The 22,851-nt window shown below is 41.5% G+C and overlaps 1 protein-coding gene across 7 annotated transcripts in view; it reads left to right on the top strand.

The window, feature by feature from the left end:
* FOXP1 (forkhead box P1) overlaps window positions 1-22,851 on the top strand; it is a 391,592-nt gene that overhangs the window by 209,140 nt on the left and 159,601 nt on the right. For all 7 annotated transcript variants that reach the window (XM_074914737.1, XM_074914733.1, XM_074914732.1 and 4 more), the window contains exon 4: window positions 12,693-12,874. In XM_074914737.1, the coding sequence (XP_074770838.1) occupies window positions 12,704-12,874 (171 nt within the window). In that variant the 5' untranslated portion in view covers window positions 12,693-12,703. The remainder of the gene's footprint in view (window positions 1-12,692; window positions 12,875-22,851) is intronic.

The following is a 22,851-nucleotide window of genomic DNA, read 5'->3' as shown; positions in this document are numbered from 1 at the left end:
TTGTGAAAATATTATGAGGGGGGACGCTTCTGGCCACCACGCTGTTTGCACATGAAATGGCATGGGAGGGGAGAGAAGTGCCAAGGCCAGCTGTGACCTTGGATGCTTCATATATTTGAAATTGGGATGATTTTACTCAGTGTTTGGTGGTGGTGCTGGTGCTCATCAGAAGGTAGCAGTGGACCAGGTGGGGGCCACAGTGTAGGTGGGTTTAAAAAGGACATATTGTAGACCACAGCTACATCCTCCACCCCCATCCAACTAGTACAACGTCTTAAGGGACTTATTTTACATAGGAGAGGGATAAAGAGACTTCTGGAGGTCACATGCGGGGACTATGTCAAGGCAGGAATGTAACCCGGAGCTCTGGATTAACCCCTACCAATAGGACCATCCATCTTCTCTCCCTGTACTTGAGATATTTTCTTGAAACCCACAGTCAGGATAGAGGAGTTATAGAAAACCTCCCTGGAAGAGCGCTGTGATGGGAGCCTCCTTGAGCGTTACAGGGATGAGAGACAGGAAAGGAAAAGCTTTCTGGAAGGTGGCAAACCCAGGGGACTTTAGCATCTTGAGCACCTTGAAGACTAACATCACAGCGCGTCGGGGCTAAGAGATGGATGTCGGGTGGGGAGCAGGTGGGGGCCAGAGGTTTTGGTTGTGAGAAGACCTCAGAGGGGCTTCTACCCCTCCTTGCGTTGACAAAAAGGAGCTGGGGAGATCTGCAGAGATTGAAGAACGGCGATGGGAGGCGGAAGCAAGAGGGTTGAGGAAGGGAGAGAGAAAGGAGGAGGAAGAGGGCTGAACTGTGCCTTGCTGCTTTAGCCTTGTGCGTCACTGCATGCAGGGAGCTGGCATGGGCATGGATGTATGTGTATAAAATGAGACATATACATGGTCACACTGGGGAGACTAAGTTGTATAGAAAGCTGTCATTTTGCTTGTTTGTTCTAGCTGAGAAATGAAAATGTTGCATCCCACCTTTTACAGTTGCTGTATTTTTTTTAAAAAATGCAAATAGATCTTTTACATCAGTGGTTTGGCCGGTAAATCTTGTTTTGTAAAACACTTTCAAGTGTTTTCAACTCCTTTTTTTACCCTTTATTGGAACAGATGCACAGCTATGTGTTTTCCCCTGCTGCCTGTTGTCTTGAGGTTGCACAGTAAAACTGCAAAGGCTTGTTGTTTGTTGTTGTTGAAGGGGAGGAAAAAAACCCCTCAATCCACAGAAGAGTTAACAGGATTTCACTTGATCTGCTCGTTTATGCAATGAGTAATGCGAGGTTGGTAACAGCAAATTGTTGTTTATAAGCAAACATGGCACTGTGTAAACAAGAAGGCCTGGTCCCCAACTGGTTTGATTTCATGGTGGTCAGCAGCTGATGTATGTAACATACAACCTTTCTGCTTCTCAAAATGTCAGAAGAATGACTATTTGTTTGTCTTGAGTTCTTCCCAGCTGTTTACTCTGTAATGCATTTGCCTCAACCTTGATTCCCTAAGAGTGGCCCCTTTCTCCTCCCTGCTCTGTTTACATTAGTCCTGCCCCGAGTGTCACCTATGAAATCTGTTGATTATTCCACCTGGTTAATGTTAAATTGCTCTTGCAAGATGATGTGTTTGTTCATAAACACAAATGCTGGGCCCCTTGTTTACTGTACCCATGGCAGCAATCAGTTATTAAACAAATATTGCTTTGTTTGCGGGTGTGAGCAGCAGTTTATCCTGCAAGGTCTGGAAAAAAACCTTTAAATGCTGGGATTTTGATAAAGGAGAAAAAGGGGAGCTTGTCCCTGGAATGTGGCTGAAACTCACTTTGGTTTGCTTTGCTTATCTTTAACTTGGGTGAAGGGGCTAGAAAGATTAGCAAGTTGTTTGGTTTTTCCAAGAGATTTCCTTAGTGTAATGATATCTATCCAGTTGTTTGCTTTTTTCAGAAGGGAGAGAGCACTCCTGCAAGACGACTAGCACAGCGGTAGACGGCTGAGGGCTAGAAAATCCTGCATGGAGCAAACAAGGAGTTAGAAGGTCTAGGACAAAGATATAGGGCTATGAACCAGGTAATCACCCCAAAAGTACAGCCTTCTATTCTGTGTCAGCGTTTGGTTGGGGGCTTTTTGGTTTCCTTCTTTTCTCATGTCGGATTTTGAATTGATGCATGTGCCCTTGATGGAGTTGGAAAAGGCAAAGCTTTCACTTTTATTTCTGAGGAGATCTGAGGAAAATCTCTGTTTTAGAAACAGAGCTGTTTGAATGGAGAGAAAATACCAAATTTAAAAACGTACTCTGTCGCTCCTCCTCCTGCGAGTGAGATGACAGAGCTGCTTTTCTTCTTTTTATAACTGGAAAACTGCCGTTTACATCTGCTAATTTCTGTATGCTGGCTGTTTGCTCTTTGGTTTCTGGGAGTCCTAATTAGAGAGCGCCATCCTGGTAGTTGTTGCTTTCGGGTGGTTTTGCAAATGAGCAAGAAAAACTCACTCACACCATCTTTGTTTTTCAAAGTTATTGTTTGTTATTGTTTTTGAATGGGGCTTGGATTTCAAATGCCAGGCAGGACCTGTTAGCACTAACAGTATATTGTTAGGGTTTTGCACACAAAGGGAGTAAACCCTCTTAGAGTGACCTTGAGAAGGAATTGTTAACTCTTTTTGTACAAAGGTGGTGTCTGTTCCTTTGTATGTGAATTAATCTGTGAGAATATCTTGAATATACATTTCTAAGGAGCTTTTGAAGGATAAAATTAAATAATTGTCCTTTTCATCCCTTGGAAAAGCAAGCAACAAAATATGCATAAAAATGTGATATATTGTATTCACTAACTCGCACCAGTGGTCCAAACATATTGTTCGTTTTGGCTACTAGAGCGGTGTCAGGGCTGGAGGGGGAAGCGGGAGGTACCTGAAGTGTGGAAGTGGACAAGCTGGTCATTAATTGCCTTGTGTTACTGCGGTGAATCAAACCTTTGCTGCTTTAAACTAAGTGAAAATAGCGAAGTGAAAATTGTATTGTGCAGAAGTATTGCAAAGTTGCACCTGGCTTTGAGGTGGTTTTTGACTTCTGGAGGCTGGTAGACAGTTTAGAAACGCTTTAGTGGAGATATGCATGAAGGGTGGGAGTCTAATTCATCTACAGCCAGTGCTCGGTCTTGCAGGGTTTGATACCATCTTATTGTAGCGGTGCTGCTGCTGTCTAGCATAAACTAACTCTATTTACTAGATGCAACTTTGGCCTTTCATTTGGTTAAGAGTTGCCTGTTTTTCTGAGAGACAGACTGCAGGAGTTTGTTGCAAGCTCAGAGCAGTATGCATACAAACAAATAAGTCCGGGGCCGTGAGAATAGCTCTGCAGTTTCTGTTCCTGTTTTAGATGAAACCACGGGGAGCCCTGCACATTCCTGTGCCCGGGCTGGGATGAGCAGGTGGGTACCCCCTGAGAGACAACAGCCGTGAGGCCAGCACGAAGGCAGCTCTGCAGCCACTCGACACCTCACCGTGCTGCAGTTCAGTGTCCTTCCTTCTGGAGGAGTTTCTTCTCTAGTGTGGATGGTGCTCAGGTCCGTACGGTAGCAGTTGCGGAGTCATACAGTACAATGAACTATGGTTTTTTGTTTGGTTTGGTTTTTTTGTGTTTTTTTTTTTTGCCACTCGCTGTTCCTTTCCTTCCAAATAAATGATGATCCCTGTGATGGTAAGGATGATTTCTGTCAAGCTCATGCTGAAAGACAGCTCTCCCCAAGAGAGAGGAAGGAACCTCACTCTGCTGATGATGGTATGTAAATGATTACATCATATTTGCCAGTCGCTTGGAAGTGGCCCAGCTCTTGAGCTTTTATGCAGCTATGGCATGAGCTTCATGCTGAATATGGATTTTAATAGCTGTCAAGCTGAGAGGCATAGATTGAGATAGAGCTGGCTTTGCAAAGGGGGTTCGCTTATCCAAGGTGAGACTGGGAGTAACTTCTGTGCATGTGTGTCAAATGAAGGGAGGATGCAAAAAGCTCATTTGGGGAAGGCTGAGTTGTGCATCGTCTCTGCCTAACGTTTTGGGTCATACCTCGAGGAAAGGAGTGAGACCTATTATCTTCACAGCTTGGTATATATTGGTGCACTAGCTTTTCATGGGGACCAGCTTTAGCTCTTTTGAACAGAGCAAATGGTAACCTTTTAATGTCTGTTTCAATTACTTTTTCTTGGATTTGCTTGTTCTTACTGTTTGTGGTCAGCAGTGCCCTCAGCAGAAGAGATTTCCTCAGGGGTAACTGCAATGACTGATTCTCTAAGAAGTTAAGTTGTTTGGCCATGATTTCACAATAAGTCAGTGCGGAATGAGTGGGATTAGGCTCCTGACTCTCCTTTCCTTCTGCTCACCACAGCTGTCTTAAATCTCAGCTCCTGCAGAGCATCAGTCAGCCTTTCACTGAGCTGCCTCCAAATGATTTCAGGTTTCTGTGGCCCTAACAATACATGATGCTGCTGCAAAGAAGTAACCCAGGCAGCGCAAGCCAGTCGTGCAAACAGTGAAAGAGGTTGTGGTGTTGTATACAGTTAAATAAATAAAAAGTTGTGGCAGCCTGCATCTATACAGGAGTAGGTGAAGCTGCTGTTCAGGAGTCTTGAGGGTGGCAAGTGGACGCAAATGCCGGTAGAGGTTCAGGCTGGTGGAAGTTCAGTCTGTCACTGGCATGGCCCACAGGGAGGAGGTGATGCAACCCACATCCTTCTCCCGTTGGCCAAGGTGATGTGCTCAAGCACTTTTGGAAAGCACTGGCTTTTCGCTCACTGATTTCAATTACAGCTTTGCATTTTCCTCCTCCTTGTTCGTTTTTTGCCTCCCTCCCCTCCCCATGGCTCTGCATCACCAAGTAGCTCTTCTCCAGCATTGGGAGGGCAGGGAAGGGGAGCAGCCCCGTGTGAGCCAGGTGCTGGGGCCACGGATCGGCTCACGGGGATGCTCTGAGAGCAGCGTGATGTGTTTCTCTTCCCTGGGGAGGCTCAGCACATCACCTCTGCGATGCGCTCAGCCTCCCCTGACCCAAGGCTTGGGACGCGTCCAGCCGAGGTGAGAGCGCCAGGGCTGCGCCCATGTCAGGAGGCAAAGCCGAGGATGCGCTGTAGATAATCCCATTTCTTCTGGACCCTTTATTTCCTAAGCAGTAAATGAAATTTCAGATTTTAGATACGTCTAGACATATACAGTGCACGATAAAGTTGATAATACATTAATCATTTTTAACAACAGGTAATATGCATAATTTATGGTGTTACAGTGCTATCTTTTTTGATATTTATGATGGATAATGCTCAGTTTTTGCCCTCATATTACTGCTTTAAATTATACCACAAGAAAATTAATGAGAAAGTAGATTTATGGGTTTCATTTGTTTGTCAATTCGGAAATTAATTGGGTGTTAATTTTAGCCGTCCCTCATCAGACCAGGTCTTTAGTATGTGTGCATTACTTTGCATTCATTGAAGCCTACCTCCCATTTACTGTGGGTCACTAGCTTTGCATACATTAAAATAGCCCTCAGGCTCATTCTCTTGATTACTTTTTGAACTGCCATGCATTAGAAAATTTACGCCTTTCTGTTATAATTATGAAAATTCACTATTGGAAGATGGTGCTTGCATAACAGCAAGTATACAGTCTTGCTCAGCGATGTAAGATCATATAGCAAATCCCAATACGTTTTTGTTCTAATCCTAGAAAATAGCACTCTCGACAATCTTTGTTGTGCGAGTTTCATCCTTTGAAATTTCAAGGATCCATTTTAATGCGTTGAATTACCTCTTTAAGCTGAGGAAATATCAAAGGATTTCACCTCGTCGCTGTCTCTTTGTTTCCTCTTTCCACACATCCCGTGCGTGTTCCTCCCTTGCCTTGCTCCAGGTTTGCCTCTCCTCCAAACACTGCTGTAAAGATGTGACTCAGCATCACTTTTCAGGACAGCGGAGCCTGACTCGCTCCATTCCTTACTATTTCGGTTGATTCTTAAAGATCATCCTTAATTGCTCTTTGAATCCCCTTCTCCTTTCTCATACTCCTGCACAATTCAGCAACCACGAGTAGTGTGTAGGCGAGTGGCCTTCAAAGGGGTAAGCATGAAGTTTTATCCAAAAAGTACCCTAATGTACTGACAGTTGATCTATAGTTAGTTAGTACATAATTATACCTAAAATACACCCTGTCAGCAGGATAAATGACGGCTACTGAAAACTCTAAAAGCATGACGGGTGTTCACCCATCTGCAATGACGAGAGCGGAGGGGTTTGTAAGTTGAGAAAGGCTGGTGAGTTCAGCGTGATCTGATTTAGTTAAATCATGCCATATGTTGGGATGGCTCTTTCTAATAGTCGTGCTAACCACAAACACAGGCAGAGAGAAGTCATCTGGTCCACCTGGCTAGTTTGGACTCCCCTCCCCGGCGTTATTTCTGTACTTAGTGTGGTGGCAGCCCTCGAGCTGCTCATGTGAAGCTGGCTGATTCACAGTTAATTGTGACATGGTGTAATTTAGTAAATGAGCAGCTGAACATCTGTACGCCTTCCCCCACGGTAGATCAAAGCCTTACCTTACACAAGGCTTTTAATTTCCACTAGTGAATCCTTTTTCTTTTTCTGAACTCATGGATGGCGGGACAGCGCTGCTGGGCGCCTCACCGACCTAGGGACGGGGTGTCAGCTGGAGGAGATGGGTATTTTGGCATCGGCTGGGGGCTGCCGAAGCATGTTCCTGGAAAAATTCAGAAGTGGTGGTGGAATGTGGAGCCTGAGACACTTTCCACCACAGGGCACTTGCTCCAGAGATACTGGGACTAAAAGAGACCACCTGTGAGCTGGGCAGTGGTCTCCTGGAAAAGCCGTCGTGGTCCTCGCTGCTGACAGCGGGCAGTGCTGGGAGCACCAGGCTGCTCCTGCACTGCTCTTGTACCTGTGCTGGGGGTAGGAAGCAGCTTTGCTCGTGCTTTGTGTATTGCCTTGCCAGTCACGCTCTGGAGCGCATTTCATTTTCAAGAGGTAAAATCCTGTCTTTGCAGCATTGCGTTGTCATGAAATGCTTCCAAATGTTGTTAGGTTTTTTTTTATAGTTATCCAGAGCTATGCTCTTAAGTTAGTCCTGAGCTTGCTTTGGGGAACCGCTTGCAACAAAGCGGTAACATGTTTACTTATAAACTATGCATGTATGGATAGTACGCCTACTGGAGAGTTTAGGACTAGATATTGTGATTTGATCACTCACTTAAAACTGATTTACATTAACTCTTCTGCCTGCAAAAGTATAAATATATTTTATAAATTTGTGTTGTGTTTAATTTACATGTCCTTTCATGGCTGGGCCAAGTTCTTTAAGGGCATTTATTCTGCTTCATATAAATAATTGATCAGCCAAGTTAATTTACTTCTGCCTGACTTGGTCAACCTTAATTAACTGCCCTGGAATAAAGACTGAACTTTTTGTTAGCTTAAAATCTTTCACAAATGTGACAAAGAGGGGATGTATTGTGACAACATTTTTGCTCTAGCAGTGATCCCAGGGGACAGAAATGTTGAATGATCTTTATGTGCATATATATATTTGTAAACACCTCCAAGTACTAATAGTAGAAATAAAATCATCAGCCTTGGAAATAACTTTGAAACATGCAGGCTACAATTCTGAATCTGTAGTCCGGGTTGAGTCTGGAAGCATATTAAAACAAGAGATTTTAAGGCCCCAAAGACCCCGGGGATAGTTTTTTAAAGGTGATGAGATGCTTAAAGATGTAGATTGGTGCTTATTCAGAAGTCTTAAAAATGTCTCGCCAGATGCCTCCGTGTATGGCGAGGCATCTAAATACATCTGAATATCAGTCCCTCAGTCTTTCAGACTTGCAGTGGGTCCTTATTCTGACGGGTGCTTCAGTCAGTAAATCCTCCCTCATGCTGACATTAAACAATGCTGCTTAGTCTTTAGAAACTATACTAGTAGAAGAATTGCAGAAATTGCACACTTCAGCGCCCACCTCCTGCCTACTAATCTCCATGCTTAACCTTGCTCATCTGAATAGTCCAGTGGAGCTGAGACGTGCGTCTGCAGCATCTGGTCTTTATGATGTTATGGACTTTTTTTTTTTTTTTTTTTAATGGATTAGCACAGAACATTTTAAAAATTAGGATTCCTTCAGGTTCTATCTTTTTAGTTCAAAACACTGACACTGAAGTCTTCAGAAAGATCATTTTGATTCAGTCAAAGTTCACATCCAGCCTATTTTTTTTTTCCATTTTGACCATGCTCTTAAGAAATTAGCTGTCCCCTACTTCTGTCCAAGTCATCTGGAAGATGATGAGCTGTTCTCCCTCTGTTGACAGAGTGCCTTGCTTTGATTCCACTCCATTGAAATTTTATTCCGTTACTTTGAATGTAACATATTCACCAAGGAGATGGGCCAAAGTGTAGTATGGCTTTGGCTTTGTGTTTGTGTATCAGAGCTAGAAAAGGTTTTGTACAGGTTAAGATGGGAATCTTCAGAAAATGGACACTGTTGTGAGATTTTTAAACCAAGCTGACATTAAGTTGTGTAAGAACAGTTCTTAAGTGCTCCTTGATTTTGGGATAAAATTTTGCATGTTGTTGTTCATACTGCAGCTTAGCTTTGGTCCCTTCATATGGGGAAAAACATCTTGTGTCACCTTTAATAATCTTAAAGAGTCATTCTGTATTACTCCTAACATGAAATATTATAGAATTCTTATAAAAAAAGAAAGATACTTACACTGGTAAGAACCCACCTATTTTAAGCTGTAAAAATACCTTTTCTTTTGCAGAGTTGATACAAGAGTTGTCCTGCTGTGTAGAACATGAGATGGATGTGCTCTTTTGCCATTAAATATCTTAAGTCAGAACATGGTCTCTTGCATGTCATGGAAGCTTTTGTGGAGCACTCTATTTCCTCTAATAAATCATTAAGTGTAACGGCTTCTTCAGCACTAATTTAGTTACTTGCAGTTGTGTTCAGACCAGAATCACAGTTTGTGGTGTTAGACCTGAAGCTTCAGTTCAGTTCCCAGAGAACCTATTCATGTTACATGAAGTCAACTTTGCTTTGCTTTTTTCTTTCACAATTTTGAATGACACATGTCACTAATAGGCTTCTGTAAGGCCTGCTCCTCTGTTGCTGAGGAGAGACAATTATCTCAGCCATCCTCAGTGTACTATCACCTCTGCTCATTTAGGTGTACTCGAAAAGACAAATAAGAATCGTTCTTACAGAAGGCTCTCACAGGTTGATTTTTATGACGTGACATTTAATGATCAAACCAAACGGTGATTATTTATGTCAACTCACATTTGACTACAGCGAAGAAATAAAAACAGTTTTACCTTTTCTTCCTTGAAAATCCTGTTTTCTATTGGAGGTATTTTAGACAGTGGATTAGTTTTGTGTTGATGTCCAGTTGAAGTTGTCTTGAAGTTGACTACCTGCAAACAGGTGTTTCTAAAGCCAAATTTGCTCAGAGATGTTCACTTCTGCTTTTAAAATAATTTTTTGGAAGTCCAAACATCCCAGTTTTCTTCTTACTTTTTTGATGTTCTCTTTGCAAACTGCATTTTCAGTTCCGTTTCCTTGATAGCTGCTGCCAGTTCTGTTGGATACGATATGTAGGGTGGGCACAGCCAGTGGAGGGGCTGGGGCCAGACCTGTGCAGCTCGGGCAGTATCTGGCTGGAGTACTCTGAAAGGTAAAACAGAGCATGAAATTTGTCATGGAGAAGGTTCTCAAGAACTATGATCTTTTTTTTTGTGACCAAATACTATCAACAATCCATCTTTTTCTCAGTCCTATAGGTTGGAAAAATTGTAGCAATTTCTACTGTTGTTTCTTTCCAGGAGCATTTTGCAATCCTAGAGACAATAAATAATTTCTTCACCAGTTTGGCTGTGAATTATTGTCTGTGTCCTGGAGATATTTCGTTCAGAAGGGCGAGCCAACAAATTGTGATCAGGCAGTGATAGATCTGCTCCTCAGTGGTGCACATTCTTCTTGCTCTGTCAGAGGCATTTCGGAGCTTTGGTTGGTGCTTTCTCAGACCGTCCATAGTAGTTTATCCAGTTTCTTGTTTCCAGTCAATTTGTTGCATCAGAAGCATTGGAGAATGAAATGTACTACTTTACTTTTTTGGCACAGTGGTTTTAGCATCTCTTTCCGCTGTGGCATCTGCTGGAGGCACCTTCCATGAGATCTTTAGTATGTCCTTCCTCTGTTGGGTGTGGTGGGGATGTGCCTCCCACCATTTGCATCGCAACAGTCAAAGACGTGGGTGAGTTTAACCTGCTAATCCAATTTTACATGGAGGTCATCCTTGTCCACATCTTCTGCTGAGGTAAATTAAAGTAATGCTCCATTTTCTCCAGTTGAGTCTTGACCCCAAATTTGAATGGAAGTAGAAAACAATTACATCAGTTCTTTCTTTTTGATTTATCTCTGGTTAAAAGAGGTGTGTAGTTTTTACTATTGCATGATATACCTTTGAGTAACTTGTGAGCTGTCTGGAGAATCTCACTCCTGTCTCTTCTTACGAAGCAACCTGTACCACTCAGTCACTGCCCAGTGTGTAATCCAGCCTTGCTTGTTAGATGTAAACACTTATTTAGGCCTTATCATGCTTGTGGGCTTTCCTTATAGTGCTGAAAATGAAAAACACACCGTGCTCAGTCTGTGTCAGAGCAAGATCATGTTAAAACCCAAAAGTATTTGCTAGTGGTGTTGGGAAAGCTGTAGGTTTGTTTAGATCTCTGGAGCTTTTATAGGGGAGTTGACAGAGGCTTTATAATGAGCCCTCAAGCCCTTTTGTCCCCTTGCATAATTTGAAGATTTCACAAAACAGATTGAAAGAAGTTTCCATAGACCAGCTGAAATTTATTTAAATGTAATCAGAACATTTGAATCTGTCCTAGCACCATCCATGTGCCTGGGCGGCCATCAGTGTGAATAGATCCCGTCATGATGGGAGTGGGGTCCAGCTCATGAGCAATTCACCCTCCTCGGACGTGGATCAGCGAGGAGTGGCAACACCGGAGCGTGGTGGTGACAAAGCCCTCGTTAGTCAGCTGCTGCTCAGTTATGACGTTTTGATTATCAGCCGTATGGATCATCATTGTGAACGTCTGAAGCTCCCAAATGAATGAGAGGTCTGGTATTGGTGCGTTGGGCCTGAGCGTAGCTCTACACATGGGGGCTGGTGCTGAATGTCACCTGGGGCCAGCAGACATCTGGGCAAGGAGGAACTGCTGTCTCCAGCCGTTTCTGCACCTTTGGCAGCCAGGGGCCCCGAATTACGTACGTGCGGAGTTTGCAGGGAAAGTGTTTTCCTCTGGTATTTTTCCATTGAAATACATTGCTTTCTCTCACCCTTTATGATTTGATATTTTCCCTTGTATGTGGGAGAGGAGAGGATTTTTCATCTTCCTTCTGAATAGGGGTAGTTACTGAATTCAAACAGGTTCTCCCTTAAATTTAAAGTATCGTAATTCCAAGGTGAACTGCCCTGCACAGAGGTATTTGACTTGCATGTGCACGTGGTGAGTTAGCGTGGAGGTAGGAAATGTGCTTGGAGAGTGCAGCTTGGCCTACTGTACCCTGTTTTCCTGGGAAAGGTTGAGAGGAGGAGCACGAAGGGAGGGAGACATGGGCTGGTGGAAGCAGAGCAGGTTAGTAACACTTAAATTGTAGAACCTGGGGCCTTGAGGGTGGAAGTATCTATGAAGCAACCCATCAAAAGATCTCAAAGGTAGCAGTTTGCAGCTGAAAACTGGCATATGTGCTTTGTTTAGGGGGATGTTGTGCTGTCAGTTCTCAAAGACGTGGGAATCCCATGAGCTCTGGTGTAAGCAAGTGGGCATCATCCTCATGCTCCTCCTTATTGTGGGGTCTGTGACCCAGTGATGTTACGGAGAAGTGCAGGGTTGTAAAGCATCCAGGGACAGACATCTGCCAAGAGTTGAGAGGGCTGGCTGTGAATAGCTGTGACTACTAAGATGATGTGTAGTCAAGTAATGCAGGAGGCTCTTCGCTGTAATGCAGTAGTGCATCCAAAGCCAGACAAATCCATAGCCAGAAAATTTGCCAAAAAGACTAATTCTGTGAGCAGTTGAAGCAGTTTGCCCCAAATGAAAACTGGTTGTGTCCAGCACATCCCAGACTCAGCCTAAATTGCTTCAGAGTAATAAAAGGTGCTAATTTGGAGATATCGTGGTGTTAATGGACACCAAAATAATGAATGCTCCACTTCACCTACCTGCCCCTACGTAGTGTCTACCAAGTTTTTGGTATTGTCCATCATATGTTGCAGAGAATGATTCATCCGTTGAAAGGAAAGCATCCAGATGTAACTAGAGAAATTTAATTATGGATTCTGTGTGTTCGTTCAAAAATATTTTTTTTTTCTCTAAGGGAAAAAAGATGTTGAGCAAATAATACTATATTTAGAACAGAACTAACTTACTAAAATTATAGCTGTACCAACAGATAAATAAACATCAACTAGTAGCATGAACCATTAATGAAAGATAAATCGTATGAAGGGAAATGACAAATGTTTACAGTTTTGGCAGGATTTAAAACAGGGCATGTCTCCTTACATACAGCAACTGTTTTAACAGCTGCTTTTTTTTTTTTTTTTTTTTTTTTCCCCTCCCCTAAATTATTTCAGGTTTTTGAGTCATGATGCAAGAATCTGGGACTGAGACAAAAAGTAACGGTTCAGCCATTCAGAATGGAGCGAGCGGTGGCAACCATTTACTAGAGTGCAGCCTGCGGGAAGTGAGATCAAACGGCGAGACACCTTCAGTTGAAATTGGGGCTGCAGATTTAGCACATCTTCAGCAACAGCAGGTACTGTAAGACATATTACAAGTTTCCTACTTACAGAAAAAGCATGAAGCATTTAACTCCCCCCCTCCCAAACCCTTCATATTTGCCAGTCAGAGGAGGCTTTTAGGACTTGCCTATGACATGGTGTACATTTTTGTCCATAGGGGACTGCAGTCATTAATGTAAAGGGAAATGTTGGACTTTTCTTCTGGGGCTCCTTTTTTAATCATTCCCTGGAAATACCCAAAGATCAGGGCTTGCTTCCGTTGCCTGAATGTGTTGAGTCTGGTGGCGGCAATTGGGTGAACCACTGTATACAAATAACTGGTTTCCAAAATATGTCACTGGGTGGAAAATACACTAACGTTAAGTTTTGTTTTTGCAACAAATTTTAATATAACCTAGCAACCTCTATCAACAGAATGTTTTCTATTAGTGAGAAAGGCTGTGGAGGTATCTGCTGTGGCAAAACGTCAGAATAAATAAATAAATACATCCCGTGTCGTACTCCTCAATTCAGAAGAATCTGAGCAAAATTCCGAGTTTTGCCTTTGTATTTTAATTAATGTCTTTTCTGGGAAGTGACCAAGTTCACCAGTGTAAATTATCTGCATAATATGTTTTGTCTTTTTCTTTTCCCTGATAAAATTTTGAAGCCCTCCGAGGAAATTTTACACCAAAGTGCTGGGCATGTATCATTAACATGTTTGGGAACAAAGGCTGCAGCAGAGCCATGGTGAATACACTTATGCCTAACCCGCACTTTCTCTAATGCAATAAGCATTCTTAAAACCTTTTAAATAAGCGATTGGCAGCTGGTTAAGACTCCCCTAAGTGTACAGTGATCTTTTTAGCAGGTTGTTGTGGAGAAGAAAAAAACCTGCACTCAAAAACAAAGCAAACCAAAGGCTTGCGGAGGAGCAGGGGACCCTGTTTGCCAACCTAAGACAGAAAGCTGCCATAATTAAACAAGTCAGAAAAATGGATGATGCTAAATGCATAGACTTTGGTTGTTTCAATCATTTTCATCCTACAGGTTTTTACTTGAAGTGAGAATACCATCAGTGAGAAAATCACAGCCATGCTGAATTCATTACTGCAGTAGTCACACAAAACCACGGATAAAATTTCAATAACTGCAGGCCACAGTTGAGTAAACAGTTGCACTGAAACTTAATTCCTGTTGACTTTTCCCTCATTCTTCGCCAGGGGCACATTCTGATTCGTAGTGCAAAGACAACAGGGGTTACAGCTTTGATTAATATAGGACAGTAGAAGAGGAGTGGAACAGTAAAATATGTTCAACACAAAGGTCTCGTCTTTAAAGGCTTCGTATCAAAATGAGTTAATTACGCTGCGTTTTCCATAGGAGCGCTATGGAATTTTCCAATGCTGCTTTGTGCAGAGAGAAGCAGAGGGGGGGTCATGCAAGCACCATAGACCAGAATTGCTCAGACTTCTGTCCCTCTGCTCCTACTACCAGTTCCTAACCCTCACTGCCAGTGCCTTGTGCCAGGGCTTCTCCGTAGCCATCCAGAGGGCTCACGCCGCCTCAGATAATGTCGTAATCTCGCGTGTAATGGGTTGTGTCGTTCAACAGCCGCCCATTCCGTCAATTAAGGAGTGGCACCGATTCGTTCCTACATTGGGGGTCCTCCAGCCCTCCCCCAGATGGTGCCCGGCTCAGCCACCAGCGCTGCCAGCCCCCGTGGGAGTTGGGCACGGGGCTGGGGGGCAGAATTGCCAGGCTCGGGATTCCTTTCACACAACTCAGATTTTAGCTTATAGTTTATTTATTCTCTGCCAGTACAATAAACGTGGTCGGGGAGCTTGCTTTTCTCCAAATTCTTAAAAGACCTTTATGTTCTGTGTTTGAATTGTGCTGTTAATTGGTTTTGATGACTAACTTCTCCATGGAGTTTATCTTTTAAAAAGCAAGTTGATTGCAAAGTTTAAAACAGTTATTAAAAAAAAAAAAAAAAAAAAGGCCTGATAACAACAAAAGGGTAATCAGAGCTAGCATAAAAATATCAATCTTTGTGTTTGGAAAATATTTTTAAACGCTGAAAAGAAGAAAAACCCGTTGTTTTCAGACAGCTAATGCAAGCATTTACAGATACACATACAACATGGAGCATAATGTTTAGATGTTTCTCTGTATACAACATATGCTCTCAGGTCACTTAACAGAATGCGTTCTACAAAACGCTTCTTCAATACAAATGAATGAGTTCTGAATTAAACAGCTATTTCTTAAGAGCATTTCATTCAAATCTTTTCATTTTGCCACCTGGCACTTGTTTTGTCTGAAAAAAAAAAATAATCAGCGGCGGGTAGTTTGAGCTTTGCTGTTGTGGTTAGTTGTGTATTCCCATGATGAGCAAGGGCCGGGCAGTGAAACCTGGACATAAAATGGCTTGTGTGAAGCATCTGTGCTGAATTTTGGTTCACGTTTTTTGTGAAATTTACGAATTTATAAGGACTAACAGCTTTGTTAGTATGAGGGAGGAAACCAGAAATGCTTCAGGTTTTTTTAGGAAGTTTTAATGGGTTTACAAACTTGTAAATGTTTTACCATGGAAAAATACGGAGCACCACAGATGTTCGTATGTTTGAAGGAACAGTACTCTTGTAGTAAGTGCAGAGAGGACTCGTAGGACAAATTTTATGCTTCCTATGTCATCTTAGGGTGATTCTGCCATGCAAGGAGACAGAGTGGTGTGATGCTGAATTATTTTAGCATTAGCAATCCTGTAAAATGTACTGTTAAGCTGGGATTAGCAAATGTGGGGATGAGTTCTGCTGTGTATAATAAAAACACATAACTCCAACTGATGTTTATATTTGTAGTCATGAAGTAAGAAAGCCAAAGCAATACTTTTGACTCTTCAGGGACAATACATCTGTGGAAGAGTTGGATAAAAATGAAGGTGCATATGAGAGAAGTTGCCCCCAGAACTGGACTGAAGGGGAAGGAAAACCCTTTCCTGCAATATTTTGGCACCTGCTGGGAGCAGGAGAGGTTGCTGCTGCTGACTCCACAGATGCCAGTGATCGGCATCTCATGGGAATGACTGTCAGGATGAAGTGGAATGGGCAGAGTTTTGGTCACCTGCCTATAAAACCTGAAATAGGCATGAAGGTTCCCTGGGTCATTTGGTTTCCTAAAGAGATTGGAAGCGGGTGTTTGGCATGGGGCCAGGCAGTGGGGCTCAGGAGCTTGCTCCCAAGGTGCCCATGGAGGCAGAATCAAGGGACAGGGCAGAAAACCTGGGAACAGGGTACTGGGCAGAGTTTGGCAACATCTGTTGGCTCTGAGGCTTCACGGAAAACATCTGGGAGGTGCAAAATGGGTGTTGGGGTGACCCACAAGCTGAAAGTCAGGCTGGGTGAAGGAAGCTTGGATAGAAAGTATGTAATGATGGGGTGACTCTTGCCTACCAAGGAGTAATAAATAAAGACTCATGGGGACAAACTGCCTTTTAATGTACATGATCACAGCTTTAGCTGCTTCAGTGGTTTCTGACGTCTACTCAAATAGAAGGTTTGATGCTTCAGTCCTAGCCAGTTCTTTTTTTTTTTTTTTTCTTAGCTTATAAAATAAATATTATTTATTGTGTTTTATTTTTATCCTCGGGACTATTCATTAAAGCGTTTTTCACATTATTAGCAGAGAAACAAGAAGATGAATTGAACAAAGGGAATGAACACAAAGTTGAATTCTGATGTATAGCAGCAAGACACCAAACGCTGTGTTGCATGGTGGCAGAAATACAAACCTCTCTACATCAATAGCAAGATGCACTTTGATACCATAACTTCAAGTACTGCCCCACGAGTATAAAACTCAGTACTTTTGTCTAATCCAGAATGCTTTTGAACTTTTAGAAGGTAGGACTTTAATAGTAATTTGTTGACAGATTAGCTGCAGAGATTGCATAGAGTTTATTTTGCAGAACTGGCAGGCTCATATCAGTGTTCTCTTAAGGAAAAAAACACACATTGCTGTTTTGCAATTGCTTGCATTTATTGACAACCTGCGCTGAGCAGGCAGAATCAGAATGTTTGTATAATGTAAACCTATAGCTTGTCTGATGGAGTGTAGTGTACTTATAGGTAGTGCATAGATTGCTTGATAAAAAGGGTTACAAGGTGACTGTGTTTATGACAAACTGGAATAGCAATACAGCTGGTACATGGAGAAACAAGGAGGAAGTTTATATAAAGAATTGTAGGGAAGTTTCTTTTCTTCACTCTGTCTTTGGGCTGAACTGTACTGTAATTATGAAGTGTCACTCCAAGATTTCTGAAGAGTTTAGATAAATACTGGTTTTGCCATGTGTCCACAAAGTAAGGAGAGAAGGGTTTTTTTCCTTGAAAAAAAATGATGGTGCTATATATATTTAATTGCATCCTGTTTTGTACTTTTTACACTTGTATTCTGGTGAGTGTATACAAATGAAAAATACGATTTTGTTCATGAATAGAAGGTAAAAAGAATGTTTAATAGATGTAAGAAATTTGAACTAGGTTCTGGTGTCTGTGCCCAAGTCAGTGATTTCTTCACAGTCCGTCTCACTGACTGCAGTTGGGGTGTTTGTGGTATCGATGTGAAGATGCCACAGTTGGGCCCTTTGGCAGTAGTTGTTTTGAGAAATGTTGAGATGTGAAGTGTTAGACTGAGGGAAGCAAACTCCAGAGGGAATATGTGGTTTCTTCAGATTTTGTTCATGTCCAAAGATGAGTAAAATGTACAAGAAATGGGGGATTTGGTGTATTGTCGAGAGGCTGATTTAATTGGGCAGATCAAAAAGAAGATATGACTAGAAAGAATTCCAAATATATCACAGTGTAAATTAAAGTAATGCGCTTTTTTTTTCCCTTTTTTTTTTTTTTTTTTAAATAGTTTGCTGAGTTTCATCTTATTTCAAAAACCCATGGGGAGAGGTTACAAACTGCATCAGGAGTTTTATGGTCCCATTGATCATGATGTGGACTTATCTCTTTAGAACAAAACTGCTAAACTAGATCCAAGATAAAGTCTTTGTTTCATATTGACATAACTGGGTTAGACCAAATTTGTTTGTTAGACTTCGAGGGAGTGTCCATGTTGAGTCATTTTGTCCGAAGAGACATAAAGCCTAATTATTAAACTGCTGTTGCTATTGAAACAGCCATTTGAAAGTATAGATTAAACTCCATGCAGGCTGTTGGATTGTGTCTGATTTGGTATTGTATGGTACACTGGTAATTGATGATTACAACATGGTGAAAAGATCACTGCAGTTTTAGACCTTGTGCTGCTTCATCAGAGAATGTGAAAAACAACTTTATGCTCCTGGTAACTTTGCGTTTTTCTCATTCAGACTTTTCCCCCAAGTTCTCCCATCTCCCAACATTGAAGAGAAGGTGACATGATGTCTTTTTAGTCATTCAAATCTAATAACTTTTAATCTGAAGGTTAAGTAGTGAGATATAAACTAAGAGATGATAATATCAATTTTATGTTCACTGAAGGGCACAATATACCTCTTTCTAGTAGAGGGAAAATTGTGCGTAAAATGTCTTTTGCTTTTCAATGGAAAAGCTGTGGCTCTGAGAGCTTAGGAATGAAGCAGCGCTGGAAAAATTAAATAAGTTTTAACATAGGCTGGCTACCTTGCCTGGATTTTAGAATCAATGATTTTTTTTCCTTAATAATTCAATTTTTAGATCTCTTGTCAATGAACCATGCTGAGAACATTCACGCAGCATTCTCTATCCTCACTGTTACTAATGTCTTTGTTTTAACTACTTATTGACATCAACAAGCCTTAAATTTTCTCTAACTGTTGAAGGGTAAGGGGAAACTACCACTTTGTTGCACTTGCTGAGATTACGGTTTTTTTCTTTGCTTTGGTTTTGTTTTATTTTGCTTCTAAGGTCTTCGATAAATAACTGCATAAATCTGAGTCCTCAAAGCACCTTGACATTGGCACCCAGAGCTCTGCAGTTGTCTGTGGGGATACAAGCATGTACATGTAGAAGCTGGGTCATTAGACATGTAATCACCTGGATTATGTGCACATCCAAATCCAGAAGTCCTCTTTAGGCTATGGATGTCTATTTCTGTATTTATTTACTTTTTTCTACAATAGCTGCTTTTACTTCAGCTGGTAAATTATGATTATGCAGTAATCGTTTAGGTTTATGTGGCCTCTTTGAAGACATGTAACTTCTGAAATATGTTTGCTGTTTTGGTTTTTTTTTTAGCCTTGCATCTCATGTGAAAATTCAGCAGTGGTATGTTTGTTCCCAGCTGTTTTCGTAGGTGTGCACTCTCCCCGTGTATTTGCTTATGCTTACTCATAAGCAATAAAGTCATACATTCAGGAGTGCTGTTTAGGGAAACTCCACAAAGGAATGCTTTAAAGCTGTTATCCAGCACATGTATACACTGTGAAAGACATTCAGTAGGCATCAGATATAAATTAAAAGTCCATTTCAAATGATTGATGTTATTCAAATTATTAGAGACCTCCTCCATCGATCTTCATACTTCAAAGGTTATCTAACAAGCGGTGCAACCAAACCTGGGATACAGCAAACTTAGAATGGTATTGTGCCTGTGAAGGTGTAAAGCAGTCTTTAATTCACATGGAACTGTTCCTCATTGTGGCTTTTAACGTTGCAAGATGCTTAAGCATGTGCCTAAATGTAAGTGCGTGACTAGTCTTATTAAGGTCACTGGTACGTCTCATGCCTGTAAAATCAGGAATGTGCTTAAGTACCTTGCTGAATTAAGGCTTAAGTAATTTCACACTAATAAGAAGTTGCATGGATTGCTGATATTTTAGAAGTAATTTAACTTTATTTGGAAACGCACTGCACATAGGGAGATTGTCTGACAGTGCCTTAGGAGCAGCGATGGTTTTCACTAGTGCAGCCGTTGATTTCAGTGGAGTTTTGTCTGACTTAAATACATTTAAATGAGAGCAGAATCAAATGCCATGGTTTCCTCTGCTACGTTCTCTCTCCTGTGGAGCTCCATTGGGTATCACAGCAAGTGAGAAGAATATCAACAGTACTGTTGCAATTTATAACAGCAACATTGTAAATAAAGATTGGGATATGAAGTAAAAATGTAAAAGTCATGAATACTCTTCATGAGTTTATTTAACTGTATAGCACCCCATTAATTAAAAAAAAAATAACAGCAGGTATTGTTTGGAGGCTTAGTGTAAACAGTGACATTATATAATGACAGTTTTGTAGGATGAGTGTTGCTTGTTTTCTTGCTGCATTCTGCATTTTGTTAGCTGTGCTCCCTACATTATCAAAACATAAACTGTATTTGCAACCGGTTTTAAATAGTGCAAATATATCTCTCTTTTTTTCCCTATAAAAGCTATATATATTGTGTCTGTAGAGTGTCTGTAAAGTCAGTGTCATGTCTCAGACATTTCTGAAGCCTGGGGCAAGTGCCAGCTTTATTACAAGTTGGGCTTTTCAATTTATTTTTAATCATATTTCTTCTTTTTCTTTTAAGGGTTTTTCTTTTTTTTTTTTTTTTCTTTTTTTTTCCTCTTTTTTCTTTTTCCAGGCTACTGAAAGTAAGGCTGGTTAAGTGAAGGTTGGGGAGAGTTAGGCTATTTAATCTATCTGGCAACGTGCTGCAAAACTCATCAGTGCAGTTCTCCCCTTCGCCCCCAGCCCTCAGAGAAGTGTGTGTTCCCAGGCAAACCAAGTAGAAGGATGCAAGAAATGGATATAATTCCTTGTGTTCTGTCTGCTGACCTAATCCTGATTCTCATTTAATGACCCATAAGGACTGAAGACTGGGATTGTTACGGACAGAAACATCGCTGGGCATGTGGACACACAGAAGGCAGTTGCATGCCTGGAGATGGGTCATTTTTGCTTGATAGAGCACTATAGTTCCGACTTTGGGTGACCTCTTTTGATCAAGCTTCAAGGCTGAACTAATTCTTATATGCACGTTTGGGGCCTTCGTACCTTACTAAATGAAGTAAGTAAGTTTTTGAAAGGATTTGGTTCTTTTTTAGCAGGAGGCATCATTATTGAGGGTCATAACACAAATGTTTCAAATTTGGAGATGCAGAGCAAGGTCACAGTTTGCCTCCAGAATCTGAAGCAATCAGGATTTTATTTCAGATAAAACCTCTGGGGCCGATACTTAAAAAATACAACTTTTAACTGGCATTACGCAATTTGCTATGGGTCGCTTAGCCAAATATTTGTGTATGGCTCTTTTTTTTTTTTTTTAAAAAAAAAAGAAAGACTTGCCAAAGTTCAGGTGGGATTTCAGGCTTTAACAAATTCTACCTGGAAATTAAGTGCAGGAAAAGGGGGGTGGTGGTGGTGTTTGTGAATCTTGTCTATATGAATTAGAGTGATCACAAGCTAAAGGAATGTGGTTGCTGTTGATGTGCTCAAATCAAGTTTTCTTTAAATTTTCCTTGTTATTATGACTGATACCAAAAAACCTCTGCCAGGAAAGAACTGCAACAGTAGTGAAATGCTGTAAGACCACTGACTGTCTGACGTGCATGCTTTTTTCTCTTTTTTTCTGGTAATCAGTGAGATACATGCTAAAACAGGGGTAGGGTCCCTAGTTGTTCACACAGGCTGTGTGGGCAGAGGATCTTCCCTAGTACCTTCTGGCATCTTTAATCAGCAGCAGACCCACAACTTTGGGGGTTTTGGCTGCTCTTGCATAAGAAGCTAGGGCACTTGCATTTTTAAACCATCATCATTTTGTATTTTTGTTTCCACATAATTAAGTGATTCACTGAAGAAGAAAGATCAGACAGGCACGAGGAAGGAGAAATGGAACTTGTTATGAAGCAGTGGGGCCCAGCACTTTTCCCTTGCAGGAAAAATTAGAAATAAAATGGAGTATAATTCTCCTCATGCATGGGAAAGTATTTGTAGCACTCAGATCCTCAAAGTCCAGTCTCGGAAGTCTCCAGGAAACGTTTTTTGGCCTCTACTTAAATGAGAAACTTGATCTAAAGATGGGCTTGCCTAGGAAAAGCTCTGGTTTTGGGAGAGTAGCTGTAGTTTGGTTTTACTTTGTTGTACTGCATTACGTACCCACTCCTATGCTATGTCAATCCTCTTCTTCAAACTTGGAAAAAGCCAGACAGGTCTGTATGGAAAGCAACTGTTCTGGGTTTTTTTGGAAAGTCTACAACATTTTTGATGAAGAGGCTGCTTTGGGCACTGCTCGGTCTGTCATTATTAATTTTATCCTCAGTTATAGGTTAAGTGCAGTTTTTTTATTTGGTAGGTTTTGTGCTGTGATGCAGTAAAAAAGTCCCACTGGGAACGTGCATTACACTTGGCGTGTACATGCAGAGTGGGTTGGTGTGGGTGCGGGCATCGGATCTGTTGAGTGTGCGTGCATGGGAGTGCAGGTTTTCATGCAGGGATGCTCTGTGGCTGGAACAAACCATACGGTCTGGAAAAGCTGGCTGTGGCACTCACTTATAGCTGTAGGTGCGGTACTTTCTGTAAGGTCACAGGGAAGGTTTGTTACAGATAAACCTCCCAAGTCTTGCATTTTACTGTCTGTTCATGTACTCAGGGTTCTTCTCTCTGAATAGGTGTGCTGGTTGCTTCACAGCCATCATCCCAGACATGGTATTTGGGTAGCAGAGAAGTTGTTTTGTTCTGGGAAAACAGTCTACTTCATCACCTTCCCATAGCTGTAATGCTATATTACAAATCTGAAAGAAAACCCCTCCAAGTCAATAAACAACAAAATGCAGACTTATCTTTTATAGTGTTCTTGAAACAAACGTAAGGTTATAACACTAAAGCAGGTTTTATTGAATCTAGGCATGAATCCATATTGAAGAAATAATCCACTGCTGCTTTTCAGCTTCTTGTCTTTTTAATTAGCGCTGGCAATGGGATTGTTAGTTTTTAAGATATGGTAAATACGAGCCTATTAATATTTTGAACGTAATACTCAAGAAGGTATAGGGAATGCT

Source organism: Athene noctua, chromosome 10 (assembly GCF_965140245.1).
Source record: "Athene noctua chromosome 10, bAthNoc1.hap1.1, whole genome shotgun sequence".
Classification (NCBI taxonomy): domain Eukaryota; kingdom Metazoa; phylum Chordata; class Aves; order Strigiformes; family Strigidae; genus Athene; species Athene noctua.
Note: the sequence above shows the minus strand (reverse complement) of the source record. Positions and strands in the feature narration are given on the sequence as shown.